Below are 16,885 nucleotides of genomic sequence, written 5' to 3'. Positions count from 1 at the left end.
AACATCTCTCCTACCCTTGCTAAACTTTTAACTGAAAAAACACCCAAAGAAAATATGACCCTCCATACTGACTAGAGACAAATTCAATGGTCCCACAGATGAATGATAAACAGCATGTAGTTTGTGAAGTACTCACCTAAGTATCACGTAATTGTCCAAAATTACATTACTTAAGTTCTTCATGCTTAATATGGAGATTGATGAAGCTAGCTTAATGAAGGCAGAAGAACTGCAAACCAAAATTAAGCATAAATCTCTATTTTATTTAATTTATTCCCCTCAGCCATTTGTCTCTATCCCTAGTGTACCGATACTATTGCTCTAGGTCACGCTGAACTCTAGACATACTCATTTTAAAACCCAGAGAACTTCAGAGACCCTGTTTAAAACACAGCCATGTAGGAACTGCACTGCCAAGGTGGAGAACCACTAAATTGCAACAAGGGAGTAGAAAGAAGTAGGAGCATTGCAAACTATTTTTACCATCACAGAAACTGTAATATTCAACTCCTTAGCAAAGATTTTACACTCACTTTGTTCTGGCATAGACCAATGCTGCTCCCACTTCAGTGGAGGCTGCTGAGAAATCTGTCATAGTAATGGAAAAGGAAAAAAGAAAAAAAGACAACCCCCCCTCTGTTAATTTCAGCTTTCAAGCTAGCTTTAAACCTGGATAAAAGTATCTCAACTGCCTGACAGGGATCTAAAAATTGGCAACTGTGGTGCATTTTCCACATCTTCACAATAAACTCCTTCCACATGCACAAAATGCAGAAGGAGCCTAGAAGTTACACTCTCTTGGGACTTCCTGAAGTTTCTGAATCATGCCCTTTAGGTTTTAAGACTTCCTGCTGGCTTTTCTAAAAGCATTTTTTAAGAGCTAAATCATAACAAAGGAAGTATACTGCATGTACCAAAGATAAATCCATCAGGATATACAGATAAGCAGGCACCAGCTTGAAGCATACAGCTGAAAATTTCATTGATGATCTACACTTCAGGAAGCAACTTCCATGCACTACTTTCCTCTTGTTGCCTCTCCACCACTGGGACTAGTGCAGGCAGGTGCTTCTGAAGTGCTCTATCTCTTCCCCCAGAAGTTGATAAAGTTGATTTAAATCAAACAAGCTACTGCCACCTTTGGCTGTCTATGATAGGGCTTTCCTCACCACTGCCAAAGCAGGGTTATACATTAATGAGAGGGAAGAAGTGGCAGATTTCTTCAGGAACTCCACTCATCAGGGCTTGGATCCAGACAGGCAGCCATGCTGGTGTGGCTACAGCCCAGCTGAGCTGCACACCACAGCTCAGCTCTCCAAACAGAAAATCTGGTTCACTCCTACACTGCAATCAGACTGTTCGGCCAACAGACATTCAGAGTTCCCTGTTTAACTGATAAAGTATCTGGTCCCGCATTTACAACCTAGATCAGACATTCCCAAAGAGTAGCATACCCTGAAGTAATTGTATGCTATACTTGATATGATACATGTTTGTAGATTCCAAATCCGTCCAGGCAGAGGCTTTCATCCAGCCTGCAGGAATTTAGACCTCCCGCCAACAGAACATACACTTCCAGATCAGAATGTGAAAAGAAAGGGAGGACTAAACTGATGAATGACGGGAAAAACTAGGGAACCGAGACCAAAGGTAGATGATGTTGTGCAGCTGGGATACAAGTTTGGGATAAGAACATGAAAAAATACGTAACTTGGGTACCACTGCAGATGTGACTCATGCAAATTATGGAGTTACAAAATATTTTTAAATTAATGCTAACTGTCTGTAAATCTACACATGCACTTACCATTAATTCCACCTAGTTTAGGGGTATTAAAGCCTCCAGGTACTGGATGTTCTCAGCTTATGTCATCATATATGGGCATTTAGTTCAGAGTCCAAACTGGAAACACCCTACTTAGCTTTTTAGGTTTTTTCCTTAAACAAAAAGAGGGCTAATATTCAAAAGATGTCATGTTTTTTCTAATCACTTAAAGAAACACTCTGAAATAGAGATATATAATTAGATAACAAAATGCCACTGAATCAACTACTGAAAGAAAAACAAAGACCTACATTTTATTCTAGATGCCCAACACAGATTTATAAAAAAATTACGATGTCACAAACTACTAGTATCTGATGGGCACGAACTAAAATGCTCGGACAAGTTTTCATTTTGACACTCTACACAACCTCAAAGTCATGAGACTAAAGAAATCAAAGATTTTGGTCCAAAGCACTAGCTGACATCCACCAAGGGATGGTAAGGGAAATCCATGGTAAGGGAAGTGTCCTGGCCTTCCCCCTAAAACTGTGCAATGGGAAGAGATCAAAAAGCTCTTTTAAGCATGACTAGGTCTAGGGCTTCTGTTATTCCTCTACCTCTTCCATTCTTCTAAAATAATCCACTCTTACACCATATTGCATGCTTCCCCAGAACTAATTGCCTTTAACACATAACACAGTCCAGAAATAACTCAGATGTAAGAATGATGTAAGCACTTTACATGCCTTTCTCAATGAGAAGTTAAACAATGCCACATGATTACATTAATTTAAACATATCTTTCCTTTTCCATTCTTCATCTAATGCATCTGTGATATGCTGATGCCTGTGGTGATGACAGCATCAAATTCAAGACTCAAGGAAGAAGCATGCACCAGTTCCTTCAAAATACTTCAAAAGAATGGTTTTGCTACCAAAACAGGACACAAATTACAAACATTACCAGTGAAGCTACTGGTGCATGAAGTCTTACTGAAAAGGTGAGAAAACTCAGAAGGAAACGATAAAAACGTCATCCAACAGCTTTTAGAAGTATTTCTAAAACTAAGTATCAAATTGTAAAAAAGAAGTTTCAAATTCTTGATTTCCATTAAATATGCTTCAGCTATTTTTAAGCTCCCAAGTTTTTCTATCTAGACCATGCCAACAAGATTATCCATAGCACCTTCTCTATATGTTGTCCTTATGCTAAATTTCAGATGCTAAAACCTTTGCCATCATTCACTGCTTGCACAAGTTTAGCTGCAGGCCACTTGACTATAAGGGAAATCAGCCAAGTACCAAGCAGAGGACTAACAGCAATGATGAGGTTGCTGCTGGTCCTTAACTTTTATTTGGTTTAAATATCACCAGATAAAAATATAGCTTTTTGGAAGGCTACTTGTTTAGAATAAAGAATCACTAGCCTATTAAAACCACCAGAACAGATCATGTTTATAAATCAGATAATGTTAAGGGAATTAACTCGCCTTCAGTCCAAACTGCTCTGGGCTCAGTATTTGTTATCCTCTTGCTTGGCCTGGGGACTTTCCGAATTATCAAATACAACCTTCCACTTTGTAAGTGCAACAACCAAGAAAGCCCAAAGGCTTCTGTTCCTTCCAGCAGCTTAATTACTAATGACTGGAGAAGAACCTATGCTAGAAAAAAGTAAGCGTAAGAAAAGTTTTTCCCTCTTTCCCCAGCTCATTGTCTGAAAAATCTAGTCTGACCTGGCAACAGCACCACAACATCAAATGAGGATTTTTAGCTTCCTGTTTTGCACTAATCCAAATAATCATAACAACAGTGACTCACTAATTTTCAAGTTAAACTACATCCCTTTATCATAAACCATCTGTTTAATCTTTAGTCTTGGAAATTTTTATGTGCATTTATGTGCTCCAATGAAAATAAGTTAAAAAAAAATCAAACACATTACCAAAGACATGGAAAATGAGATAACATTCATGAAAATATTCTGAACTTATGCATAGGCTCACCTTAAATCTTTTATCCTGCAGGACTTTCTTAATGGCCACAAGCTCTCCTGAATCACAGAGTTTGGCTTGATACACAACACCAAAAGATCCATTTCCAATCACCTTGGTGTCTGTGTAGCTAACTTCTTGTGGTCGGTCCGGACCTTGTCCAGGAGTTGCCACTACTGTAGTCACTTTGCTGCCATCTTTGTCTCCTGAGAAGCAAAAGATACACAAATAATCAAAACAAATGCATAAACAAGATGACCAGCAAGACTGAAACAGAAGAGGGTAAAGCAAAGATTTAAATCAACATGTGTATTTCGATATTATAGAGAAATAAAAAACCCTGACAAATGCAAAGAAAACACGGAGCGTATTTTTTAACTGAAAATATATTAAGTGGTGATAATGTTTCATCTAGATCATTGCTAACAAAAATATTCCCTTTCCAGGAGCAAATAGTTCAGCAATAAAATGTGATGTATGACCAAGACAATTAGTTATTTCTACATCTGATTAACATAATTGGTATTAAACAGTGTTGTTTGTATTACCAAAATGAAGCATTTCCCCATATTTTCCTGTAATTGAAGAAATCAAACTGTCAGTGTAGCCTGCAGAGCAGCACTCTGTTCTTCATAGGCATATATCTGGCAACAAAAATCAGAAGCACTGACAAAGTTTGTTACAAAACCACCTACATGTAAAGCTTCACGTTGCATGCATTAGGAAGCAAAACCTTTGACAAAGCTGGCTGTGTGCACCTCAAGGGAAACCTAGGCTGCATCATACAGCACAGTCCTGCTCCTCCCTTCTTCCACACCTGGACTTCCTTGCAAAGAAGGGAGGCACTCACTAGGGCAGGGGGAGGAAGGGGGAGAAGGATGATGACAGCACGCACTTAGCTCGCATCTTGACATGAACCAGAACACAGACAGGGATGTGCGCTCAGGGTGCAAGACTGTGGTGGATTCTGCACAGGTGCATGTGCTTTGGTGCACATGCAGCAGCTATGAGTTTCAGCAGTCCGCAGCCAACCACACGTGCACTCACAGTAAAGCAGCCACTTTCCCATCAAAAGACAAAGCTGCTATTACCTACTCTTAGCACCACTGTTATCACCAACGGTGCTTCCTCTTGTTCAAAGTCTGATTTTGTTTGTAATAGGACCAAAGTTTTAGGCATTTTGCAAGCACTCACTGGGCATTTATTGCCCTTCAGTTATGATGGCTCAGGTTACAGAATCAAATAGGGCTGTAAGAAAAAACAGAAGAAATCTGCTGTTCCACAGCAATCACTCTGCAACTCTATAGAAACTGCACTCAAGTGATGCTCGTCACATCTGCTTATTAAGAAACCTTCCTTCCACAACTTCCTCAGGGAGTCTCTTCCAGTCCTTCACTACTCATGCATTTAGATTTTTCCAACAGGTAGCTCAGATCACCTTTAGTGCAGTTTAAGCAAATTGCTCCTTGTTCCGCTCCCAGAAGGCATGGAAAATGGCACAGCTTCCCCCTCCCCTCTTTCCCCCCCACTACTCCCTTCAAATATGTGAGGGGCTGTTGCAAAGAAAGTTACCATGATGGAGAAGTCATTTCTCTTTGGAGGACCTCTCCTTTCACTGCTAAAAATCTCTCAGGTACACTACCCAAAACTAGACCCTGCAGAGGAAACTTACCTCAGCTCTACCCAGCGTGCTGGTGACTTCTCCTGTCCAACTTACAACATACTTGTTTGTACAGCCCAGCACAATGTTTGCTGCTTGTGCAATGCTATAACCCAGTTGACTCATGGTCAGTTTGCATATCAAACTCACCTCTGCAGAGCTGCCGCCTGTCCAATCCTCATCCACTTTCCACTTACACACCTGATTACTCTTATCAAAGCCTAATATTCTGCATTTGTCCCGACTGAACCACATCCAAGGTTACTTAACACTCTCTTGCCAGCTTGTCACATCCTTCAAGTACAGAGTCACCACCAGAAGGAGATCCATTTCACAATGCTACATGAAGTTTACCTAACAAATTTGTGAAAACCAGTGAATCCTGTGAGACTGCTTAAAGCGTCTGCAAAAACCCATTAAATATCTCATCCTAATTTTATCTTGAACATCTTGTTATGCTCAAACAAAACCACCAAACTATTTTGTATGCCTTTCAGGGGATTTCCAGTACTCCATTGTTTTCCTAGGCTTCTCATGAGAAAATTAGTTTGAAAATCTCAGAGTCAAGATACATGCATCTGCTACTACTTCTTCTGTACCTGTAAGATCTAGAAGAAAAGTAGGTTGGCTTGGCATGATCTGCTCCTGAAAAATCCACATTAACTGTTACTCATCCCTTATGTTGCCATTTAGGTCCTTACAAAGTATTTGCTTTTATGCATCCAACTGCTCCACGAAACAAATGAACAAAATAAAAATTAAAAAAGCACGTTATTGCACATGGTGCCAATTATTTGCCAAGCAATACACTGTAGGTATAGCCCTTCCCCAAAATATTCATGAGAAGGTGAGATGCAGATTTACACAATTGAAAACAGATAAACAACAACAACAACAACAACAAAGGAAAAATGGAAAGAGAGATTAATGTCTCCTCAGGGGGAGAGAGAGAAGCATGAATGGAAACAGACTAAAACTGCATGGAAAATTCACCCTCCTCTTTAATAACTGTAAGAAATAAATGGAAGGAAGCCAGGAAAAGAAAGAAACCCTTTTTTTTGGTAAACAAGTTTAAAGTGTAATTCTGATAGCAGTCCTGCATTTTGTTTGCCCAACTATTCTATGATTAGCATTCTAATTCAGCACATATAAATAGGTGACATCTGCTTTACTGCAACAAACCTTGTCATTTAGAAGGTAATCCCCTACTTCCCCACTTTTTGCGGGGGTTTTTTTTGGTTTTTTTTGGCCTTGGTCACATGGACAGAGTATCAAGATTACCATTATGAGGTTTGTTCCCTGCTTTCTCAAAAATAAAGACTACTGAAGTCCTAGAGGTAAAAAAAAAAAAGGGGAAAAAAAAGAAAAAAGAAAAAAGTGTCCCTGGCAATACTGGTTGAGATTTGAAGTATTTGGTATCAAGAGATCTGCTCTAAGGACACTATTCAGAGCTGCAATTCGCTTAGGGGTCTCCTCAACCACAAAAGCAAACCCTGAATTTCAGGCCACAATAGATGGTTCTTCCCAACATGGTGCTGCAGCAACCTGGCCAGCTTCTCCAGAGCTCAAACGAGGAGTCAAACAGCTTTACACACTTTCCTTCAAGTCTGTAGAAAAACAGCTCCTAACTAAACTTCTTAAAAAAACTTCAGTGCTTAAAAGTGTAAACACTGACACTTTAATTAGCTACACCAAGAATTACTTTGTTTCTTTAGCAAAAGTTACAGAGCATTAAGCCTCCCAGATGTTTCTCCCAGTTTCCTACTTTCAATAAACAATGGCTCTTGCAAACCAATCCACAAAAGACACCATAAGGACTCCAACCTGTCAAAAGACAAGCCTGTTAAAGTTTGTTATGTTCCATTACAGAATAGGTGAACCTGAGGGACTGTAGGGGTAAAATTCACCTTGCACCTTTGACAGCTTTGATCTCCAAGAGTAAAACATCTCACTGTTTTTCAAAGTATACAAATAATATGTATTTGTATCACAGCAGCATCCAGGGGCTCCAAGCCTGTTTTGCCACTCGTTCCACTACATAGATGTATGTACAGTTCAGAAGACCATACAGAGTTCAGAATGGTTATCCCAGTTTTTATTGCCTAGACAGCAAGAGTTGACTTGCCAGCCAAACACCATATAAAGGGAGTTCACTAAACAGCTCTGGGAAATACCAGTTTAAGCCTCAGTGTGACAAAAGACAGCAGAGAGCAAACACTCTTTTCCAGCAATCTTTACTACCTCCAAACTGAGACTCCTAACAGCAAACGCCAAGAAGCATTATACCACAGCAAGTCTTAATGAGAAGCCTAGACAGTTTTCATCTCATTCCTTTCACCTCTTGTTTCAGACTGTCAGACTTAGTTGCCCCAGTGGATAAGCAGGCATTGTCAAACACACAATACTCTGAACACCTTTGATTGTACGTCTACAATAGAACTAAAACATTAAATTGAAAAACTAAGGAAGGAAGGATCGAACACCAAAATACTAAAAAGTTCTTACAGCACAGCTCATATCAGAAGAGTCACTAGCATTTGCCCAAAAGAAGCTGCTTTCTGGTGCCAATGGCAATATGACCTAGCTTTACTGTAACAGAAAAGCACATTCATGTGACTGTATAACCATCATCTAGGCAAACCACCTTTTTAACATCCAGGACAGAAGCAAGTAAAAATAAATAGCCATCACTCTGTAATACACCTGTATTTGCACTTAGTACATTTCATGCAAACCCTTAAAGTACTTCCCCACACTGTTTTGATGTTTAACATCCATGATGTGGTATTTGGGGGCTGTTTTTTGATGAAGAGGTTGTTCCAGAAGTCTGATGTGCAACTGAAAACAAAATCCAGATATTTTAATTCCCAAATGCTCTGATCTTTCTAGCTCACTTTCCACCTTTAGCACATGATGACCATATGGGACAAATCACAAGCGTTAAGTAAAGTCAGTGGTTTGAAAGCAGACAATACTCATCAGTTTCTGGGATGAAAAGAACATACTCCACTTACAAGACTACAGTTTATTAGAGCATCAGTGCAAACTCTATTTTCCAGTATCTTGGTATAACTTTAGAATGGCTCATGTCATCATTTTGCCTAATGCCAATGGCCACTTACCCTTTCAAGCTGAGTATTAATTCCATCTTGTACACTTAAAGCTGAATATATTCAATTCTGTCTTTTCTTTATAGAAATCACAAATTAAACCAAAATGAATATGGATCAGTATTATTTTAGTGAAATATTTGTATGATTTGGGAACAAGAGGAATGCATGCCCCCCAAAAAATGGTGACAGATATTTACCCAGATGAGACAAGGGATTCTGCTACTGGACAAGCATTTTGTCACATAAATACCCCACCAGCTGCAGATTCCTACCACTAGCTCAAAGCTGACTGTTCTACAAGTGTACTGCACATATACTTTTTGCCAGTGCCTAAACGTAGCTGTCGGTCAATAAAATTCACTTCAGCCCTCAGAGACCATGAAGACATCCTTCGCTATTAATCAGAACCCCCCCCAAGCCTTCTATTGAATGGGCCTGGAGAAAGTCCAAAATTACGTCTGCCCTACATCCCTTCAGCTGTTTAGCTTCTGACTGAGCAGTACAAATGCACGTTAATGCGCATATAGTCAGAGATCTGTGATTCTTTTCTTTCAACTACATATACAACCTCTTCCTCCTCTTTTATGTTTTGAAGTTGAAGGGAAGAAACAATGAATTAGTAGGATGTTTACAGCTGCTTTCTTCCTACTTCAAATGCAGCCTCAGTCCTTTGCACTGTCTACAAACTCCTCCTTTTCCTCTTTCTTTTGACTTTACCTATCTCCTCTTGCTTCCCTCCTCCAATTGCTACACTCCCCCTCACTGGCATGCACACAGGTCCTCCCATTAGATGTTACTTAGGTTGTTCTTAAGTCCTAAAAGAAAACCTCACAGACCTACAACACACTCTCTACAATGCCTGAGGTCATGTAGCCGTCACCACTTAATTCAAGTATCTTCATTGATCTGTTTTAATTCTCAGCGTCACCTCCCTACTAAAATATGATTCAATATTAAGTCAATATTGACGACTACTCCCCTTCCCAAGTCCAAGGCTTCTCCATACTCTTTCATCTTAATTTGCTCAATGTTCAATACAGTCAACAAGTCACTTCCATGAAAACCCTACACTGCTGAACCTAGCTCCTGCCAATTTGAAGAGGTTACAACCAGCAGCTGACAACTATCTACAGAGAAGTGAGTGACCCGAAGGGGGTGGAAGTCTATCAGAACTGCATTGGCTTTTTTCAGTCATTGATAATTGAGAAGGTCAAAAGACCTGAATACTTTGTGAAACAAATGTCTTAATAGAAAGCACAAAAAAGTTATCTGCTAGGATCTGATGCCGACCATCAGATTAGGCTATGAAATAAAACACCTGGCTTCTTAGATATCTGTTCATGGCATGTGAAGGAAGAAGGAAGTCATCAGCTGCTCTGAGAATCTTCAGTGTGAGCAACATATGCTTGAGGCAATACACTGTCAGCAGTAGAAATGACAGTGCTTGATGACATTTTTCTAATTATTTTCCCTACTACGTTTTTTAAAAGGTTAATTTCACAAAAAGCTAATAATTATGAACCAGTACAGGGAGAAAGTACAAAAATGGTATTTATGAAGTGTTTTAGTAGACAGTTTCCTTCCTTCATCAGTGAACTGCATGAACGTTACCTAGTGGGAGACAGTAGAAGATAAAAATGAACGGTCAAGGACCAAATCAGAAAAACTCAGGGAATCAAAGAAAGGAGTCTAACAAAATACAACATGTTTTGGTTTTTAAGTTTACCCCAAACAGAAGGAGTCCTTGAAATTTCAAAAACAGTTCAGGTCAAACATTGAACAAGAACCTATAAGTGTGCCAATCAACACCCAGAGAAGGTAGAAGCATTCACTAAATATATATATGTACACACACACATTCACACACACACACTTGTTTTAGCACAGGAAATGTCATCTGACTTCTTGACTGTAACTGAATACTGCAAAAAAAGAGCAGCCATCAGACATTACTTAAGATCAGAAGAATCTCACGATTTGTATCCAAGGATTTTGAAAGAGCTAGCTAAGAAGTCTGAGAAGTGATGTTGAAATCAGAACTCTAAGAACTTCAAAGGTGGATGGGATGATCCATATGATCCTGTAAGTTTGACAACAATTTCAGATTAAGTACCTACTTTGATAATGAATAAAGAAGCAGTAAGTTGGTTTATAGAGACTGGATTGTTGGATTCCATATTGTTAATGAGATTACAGGTTTATTTGGAAAAGAGAGGGGGGAAAAAAGCATTGATGCAAAAGCAATGACTTCTGTAGCATTTCTGACTTACTATCACATCCTAAATTAATGAAGAAACATGTATACAGAAAGAAACATGATTATTAATCAAATTATAATACACTAGCCCATAAGTTTCAACATAACTATGATCTAATAAAATACAGTAGGAGGCCCCATCAGCATTAATTTTTGGCCTTGCACTTACTGCTTTTATCAATAGCCTGAAAGAAAAGCTATGACATTCTCAGACACAAGATTTAGAGTTATGCACAGGGTAGAGATCAATTGAAAAAGCAGCTGGACTCCCTTTGTAACCCAGGCACAAATTAAGCAGAGCGATCTAGGACCCAAGGTGATAGGCCACACAGCCAAACCAAGTAAACCCACCCAAAGAGTGGTGTCATCAACTCTGACTTGCAAGGCATCCCGGCACAGACAGAAGTGCCTAAGCACAACATTGCTACTGAGACCTAAAGCAATCCTTAGATGTATAAGCAGGGGAACATCAGCTAGGAAGCAAAAAAAAAAAAAAAAAAAATAGTTCTTTCCTATTTTGGCATCTATGCAACAGCTACCTGGAATAGTGTGCTCACTCCTGATAGCTAAAATTCAGGAGTAATGATTTAAAACACTAGAGATTCAGAAAGAAGCCACAGACATTATAAGGTCAGAACAATACATTACTTTGAGACTTTAAGAGCTCAAACAATTTAAGTCAAAGAGAAAGCTGGAGGATTATGTCTAAAAGCTACCCGTTTAAGGAATAGACATTTCAAAGAGGGCTCTGATCTGCAGGTGGAGAAGATACTGCACATAATGACTAGAAATAGAAATTGCAAAAGCTTGGGACAGAACTGTGGGTGTACAAAATAAATACGGAAATTATTTTTTCTAAAAAAATCTGAAAGTTACGGTGATTTTTGCGACACAGATTTTTACTTTAGATTGGAATCTTTTCCAAAGCATACAATGTAGCTGAACCACAACTGCTAGGCTTGAAATAAGAAAGCCTGCACAGGATGAACATAATGACTCTCTGAAGGTCAGAAGGGTTCAATACCTACATAAACCCATTTTTTTCTACCCAGCACTAAGGTAATGGTGTTATAGCTCAACACCAAATATGCTGCTGCTTTCCACAACAGTCAAAATCTGCATACAATTCAAACATAGTAAAGTGATAAATGATGAAAAAGGTGAAGCAGTCATTCTTTGGCTTTAGTGTTAATGACCAAATGATAGTCATGGGTCAATTCACTTCTGTTTGGTTCAATACAGAAACAAATAATCAGGACAAATTTCAGCAACAACTGCCAAGCCAAAGACCACTAAGGTACAAAGCTTTTAAAGACACTCCACCCTGAAATCAAAGTTGCCTTTGCCTCTAGCTGGACACAAAGGAAGGAAGAAAAAAAGAAAATATTCATTCCACTTGCACCAAGCAATAGTAATGCTTTTTAGATGTCAATCAATTCCAAAACCTTCCAGGAGGCAAAACCTGTAACCCCAAAAACCTGTTGGTACCTCTACATTTTGCTCAACAGCTGCTAAAATGGCAACACAAATTCAAAGTACTAAGTGCTAAGTTTATGCAGGAGACAACTGGAAAAATGGAGTAAAAAGTAAACACTAGGCAGAAGTCAATTGCTGCTATTGTAAAACAGACTATACCATCACTACAAAATAAGCAGTAACAGTTCAGAAAGGCAACATAACTTTATTATAAAAATGAAATTTTTATAAAATAAGTGTGTAACTCAACTGACCTCTGTCTTCATGCCTTTTTGAGGTCAGTATGTCACAAGGAAAGAGAAACTAAATATATTTCCAGGAAAGTGAGACAGGTAATCATGTGCCTCATATACCTATATTTGATATAATAAACACAAAAAATTACATCAAGACACAGGGACTTCCCCCCCCCCCCCCCATTATTTATCTGTTGGGAAAAAAAACCCTAAAATTTCAGTAAATGAACAGCATCTGGATTTACTGTATCTCAGTTCAGTCATTCCAAATGCCATTGGAGCTCTAAGTCTCCCTTTAGAGGTAATCATAGTTTTTTGCAGGGGGCATTCAATTCAGTCTCTTTGAAAGCTTAATGCTAGAGACTGTAAACAAACCTTTAAAAAATTAACAGGGTACTTGGCAGGTCCCAGAACATTCACATGATAGGCTTGCTAAGATGTCCACTACAAGGTCCCATGAAGCTCTAAGGCATTGACTTTCTACAGTTTTTTAGATCTTAAGTAAGGAAGCCAAAGCAAACGGCACAACATTGGCCATGCAGTTGTGCTAGTGTACCCCAGCATAAACTTGACTCTGAACAATTTAAAAAACAAACCAAAAGCATGAGAGGAAAAAGGACAGGAAGAGCCCTGTTGATCTAGCCCGGATGCCTGTCATGTTGGCCATCAGATGACTTCCTCTGGATCCAACTGTGGCAGATGGGATTCCAACAACTAGCTGCTTAAATTGGCCACCACGAAATCCCAGCAGGTTACCATCCCACTGACTTATAAAACAAGCAGCTGAATCCAAAAGGGATGAATCCAGCATCTGAAATCCAGCATCTGAAGAAGAGATTCATCTTACTAAAGCCTTCCTTCCTACCACTGTGTAAGGTGGTGCCCACACCTTTCTGAAGCACATCTAAGACTTGTGTTAATCATCTCTCTCAGTAACACATAGCTTGCTTTGAGTACTCTTTCTGTCATGGCAAACAGACCAACACAGTAAATTTCTAAGCAAGAGAGTGTTCTCAAGCTGCAGCTAACACTGAGGTGGAGGGAAAACCCTGCCCTACGGTCTTAGGGAGCAGCATTAAAATAATTTTTTCTGCGACTAAACAAAATATCCACCAGAATGCTTATACTTAAATTTCTGCTTTGGGAAAAAAAAAACAAACCAAAAAAAACCAAAAAACCACACCACACCAAAAACATTCCAAAACCCAAACAACAAACACTCCCCCCACCCCCCCAAATCCAGAAGCATATATTTAAGGTAATCTAAACACTGTCTGCCGATGGGGTTTCACAACCAGTCTCATGCTCATTAACAAGTTATTTTTAGTAGGCACTCTTTCTGTTCTCCTCTCTCCCCACCCACCTCACACACACACATGCAGACAAACCCACCCCATGAAAGTTATTTAGCTATATAAATCAACTTCAAATTTAGATAAGGTGATTCCACAGATTAGGAAGCGAGTACTGAAGTGATCATAACAGCATTTGTTTTTATAATCTCAGGTCAGTTCATTCGTGCCCTGAAGAGTTTACAGATTAAACACAGCACAAGAGAGAAGGACAGAGATAAGGAGCAAGCAGAAACAGTATGACAACATTGTTTCAACGTGAGACTGTGGCCTCAACAGTATCCCCCTTTGCTATACAGCTCTGAGTTACTTGCTAGCTGAGAAATTCAGCCTATACAGTACTCGTATTTCTTATCTGAAGTTTCCTTTAGTTGTTCCTCCCTCTTACATCATCAGGGAACATGATTTAGCAAACATGTGCCAAAGACAACTATAGCAGTTCAGCTGACACGTAATAACTTATAAAACCCCTGTAACTGAGCCCTGACAGCGCATCAGAGAACCCCAAGTTACAAACAGATCGTATTTACCCACTTGTTCGTGCCATTCAACAGTTGACCCTCAACGAGTCTATCATCGTCTTCTAGCAAGGCTGATACAGTGAATCCATCATTGGGCACCTACTGACATGCCTACTTTAAGAGCATTGTCAGAGACTCCAAATCTCCCTCCACGCGAAGATTAACAAATGACAAGCAGCACATTTGGGGAATTCCTAGAAGGCCTACAATCTTCCCATCAAAATATCCGGTATGACCTGTAAACCTTTCACTAAAAAGTAGTTTCTTGTAAATCGCTTAAGTAGGAGGCTGTCTACTTGCTGGAGGCCTCCCTGGCTCAGTTTTAACTGCATTTGTTATAGTTTTTGAATCCAGTTGAATGTATATATGTCACCTAGCCAAGTACATCTCTGACCCCTGAGAACAGAGATCATCACTGTTTTTTCCTTTTCAGTATCTCTCTGCATCCACTAAGAGGTTTCTAATGCAGAAGACCGTACCATTAAGCAAAACCCACACAATAGCCACCTGCAGTAGCTGCAAGCTGCCAAGACCCTCCCTACTACACACTTGCACAAATTAAGAACATCTTAATATATCTTAGAGGGAGTCTCCATTCTTCTACTGGGGTTTAAATAAGAAATCTTTCAATCGTGTTTGTTACAGCAGTGCTTAAGTATCAAGTGTGAATAGGACCCCACTGTGCTAGGCACAGCACCGGGCATGAGAGACAGCTCCTGCCCCGGCGTGCCTGCAGCCCAGCCTAAAGAGCAGATAGACAGACCTAAGCTGAGACAGTACAGCCCACAGAGGAAACTGTATAATAGACAGTTGTTTCAGGCAACTGCCACAGTTATTTGAGAAGGAAGGAAGGAAGGAATGAAGAAAAGACCTAAAAGGAAATAGGCTAAAAAAAGAAGAAAAAAGTCAAGGTAAGGAATAGCAAAGCAACAGGAAAAAACCCAAAATACCCCAAACCCAAAAAACCCCAAGAACAACATCAGAACCATACTAAAAAGAGAAAAAGCAGAGAGAAGCACAAGCAAGAGCAGAGATTCAAGGAGAGAAGATAATTTGGAGCAGGACTATTATCAGATTAACACTGGACAGAGAGAGCCCCCATAAAGAGTTCTCCAAGCACATGAAGCACTAGCTGTCACCACCACCGCAGACAGCCCGGGCCACCAGACCCTCCAGCCAGTCCTCTGTGGCCTCTGCAACCCCAGCCAGACCATGGAGCTGTGGAGGAAGCAGCAGGGCAAGAAGCGTGTAGTTCCACCTCTGCTGGAGTCTCCTCAGCAGGGTCCCTTTTACTACACCACTGCAGTTGTCTGCCACAGCATCCCATCTTTGTCACAATACTGCATCCTCAAACCTCAACTTTTTTTGCCTAAAAAAAGAGCAATTTCTGTATTTATCAATAACATAGGTAGCCTTGAAAACCCAGGAGCAATGAAAAGTAACACTTGCTTGAACCTGTGGAGTTTCCTGGGAGTGCAGAGGACCAAGCTCTCCCCCCAGCCAGAGCCCTGGGTTCCAATACATTTTTCTCCTCTCCAGGATGTCAGAGGACTTTACTTTTTACTTTGCAGCTTCTCCCTTCTGCCAAGTACCCCACAATTAGTTTCTGCCCTGCTAGGACTTGATATGTTTTCTTATTCTCCAGCTTTACTGAAAATTGGACAGGAATACAGTATGTCCTTGTCAAGCTATTCCCTGTAAGACCAGGAAACAGCATCCCAGACCCAGAGTCCAACCCAGAGAGTGAATTAGACTGAGGGTGAAATCACAGTGAGAAACAGATTGTCTGGAATCTGACACAGCAGCCAAAATCCAAAGAGAAAGACAGATGAAGCTAGTTATGAAAAGGCATTCATTTGATGCCTATTTTTTAATGCTGGAGGAGGAGTAAGAAAATTGCCAGCTGTTCAGAACCAACATCCACCTCAGGTGGGAAGTACAGCGGAAAAAAAGTCAAAAAGTAAAGTGAGTAGTAGCTAATCTGAATCCCTATGTGGAGCCGTGACCTGTGGTTGAACACTGTTCTGAGTGAAAGGGGCATTGCAGACAATTCTGTAAAGAGCAGAATAAAGTTGTGCTGCACTGTCTGGTTCATGCTGCAGAACGCAGACCAGCTTTAAGAGACTACATAGCCTTCGTGTCTGTCCCACATTGCTGCTTTAGATTACGCCACAGAACTGCACAGAAATTGAACATGTCAGTTTAGGTTAACGGTGGTTTTGAATTCAAGGAGAGCATTATCTCAGTTAACATTAAGAAACTGTAGGCATGCTATCAATGTAAAGTAAATATTCTCCATGGCAGAAATAGCTATCTTGGTGAAGGAGCTCTTATTACAGATGAGGCAGCATTTTAGAAGCTAGGTGCATAAGCTTTTCATCATTGGCAACTCTTGGGGTTTTGGTTTTTTTTTTTCTTTTTTCTTTTTTTTTCAAGTAATAAAAACAGTAGTACAAGAGCAGCAAGAGAATTAAGTGTTAAACTATTTAAGGTAACCAGAGAAACTACAGC

General features: G+C 39.9%; 1 protein-coding gene across 2 annotated transcripts in view; it reads right to left on the bottom strand.

The window, feature by feature from the left end:
• GSK3B (glycogen synthase kinase 3 beta) overlaps positions 1-16,885 on the bottom strand; it is a 154,020-nt gene that overhangs the window by 90,149 nt on the left and 46,986 nt on the right. For both annotated transcript variants that reach the window (XM_072881570.1, XM_072881579.1), the window contains exon 2: positions 3,772-3,965. In XM_072881570.1, coding sequence (XP_072737671.1) covers positions 3,772-3,965 — 194 coding nt within the window. The remainder of the gene's footprint in view (positions 1-3,771; positions 3,966-16,885) is intronic.

This window comes from Ciconia boyciana, chromosome 1 (genome assembly GCF_034638445.1).
Source record: "Ciconia boyciana chromosome 1, ASM3463844v1, whole genome shotgun sequence".
Lineage (NCBI taxonomy): Eukaryota > Metazoa > Chordata > Aves > Ciconiiformes > Ciconiidae > Ciconia > Ciconia boyciana.
The sequence above is the reverse complement of the archived record's forward strand: the minus strand, read 5'-3'. Positions and strand labels throughout refer to the sequence as shown.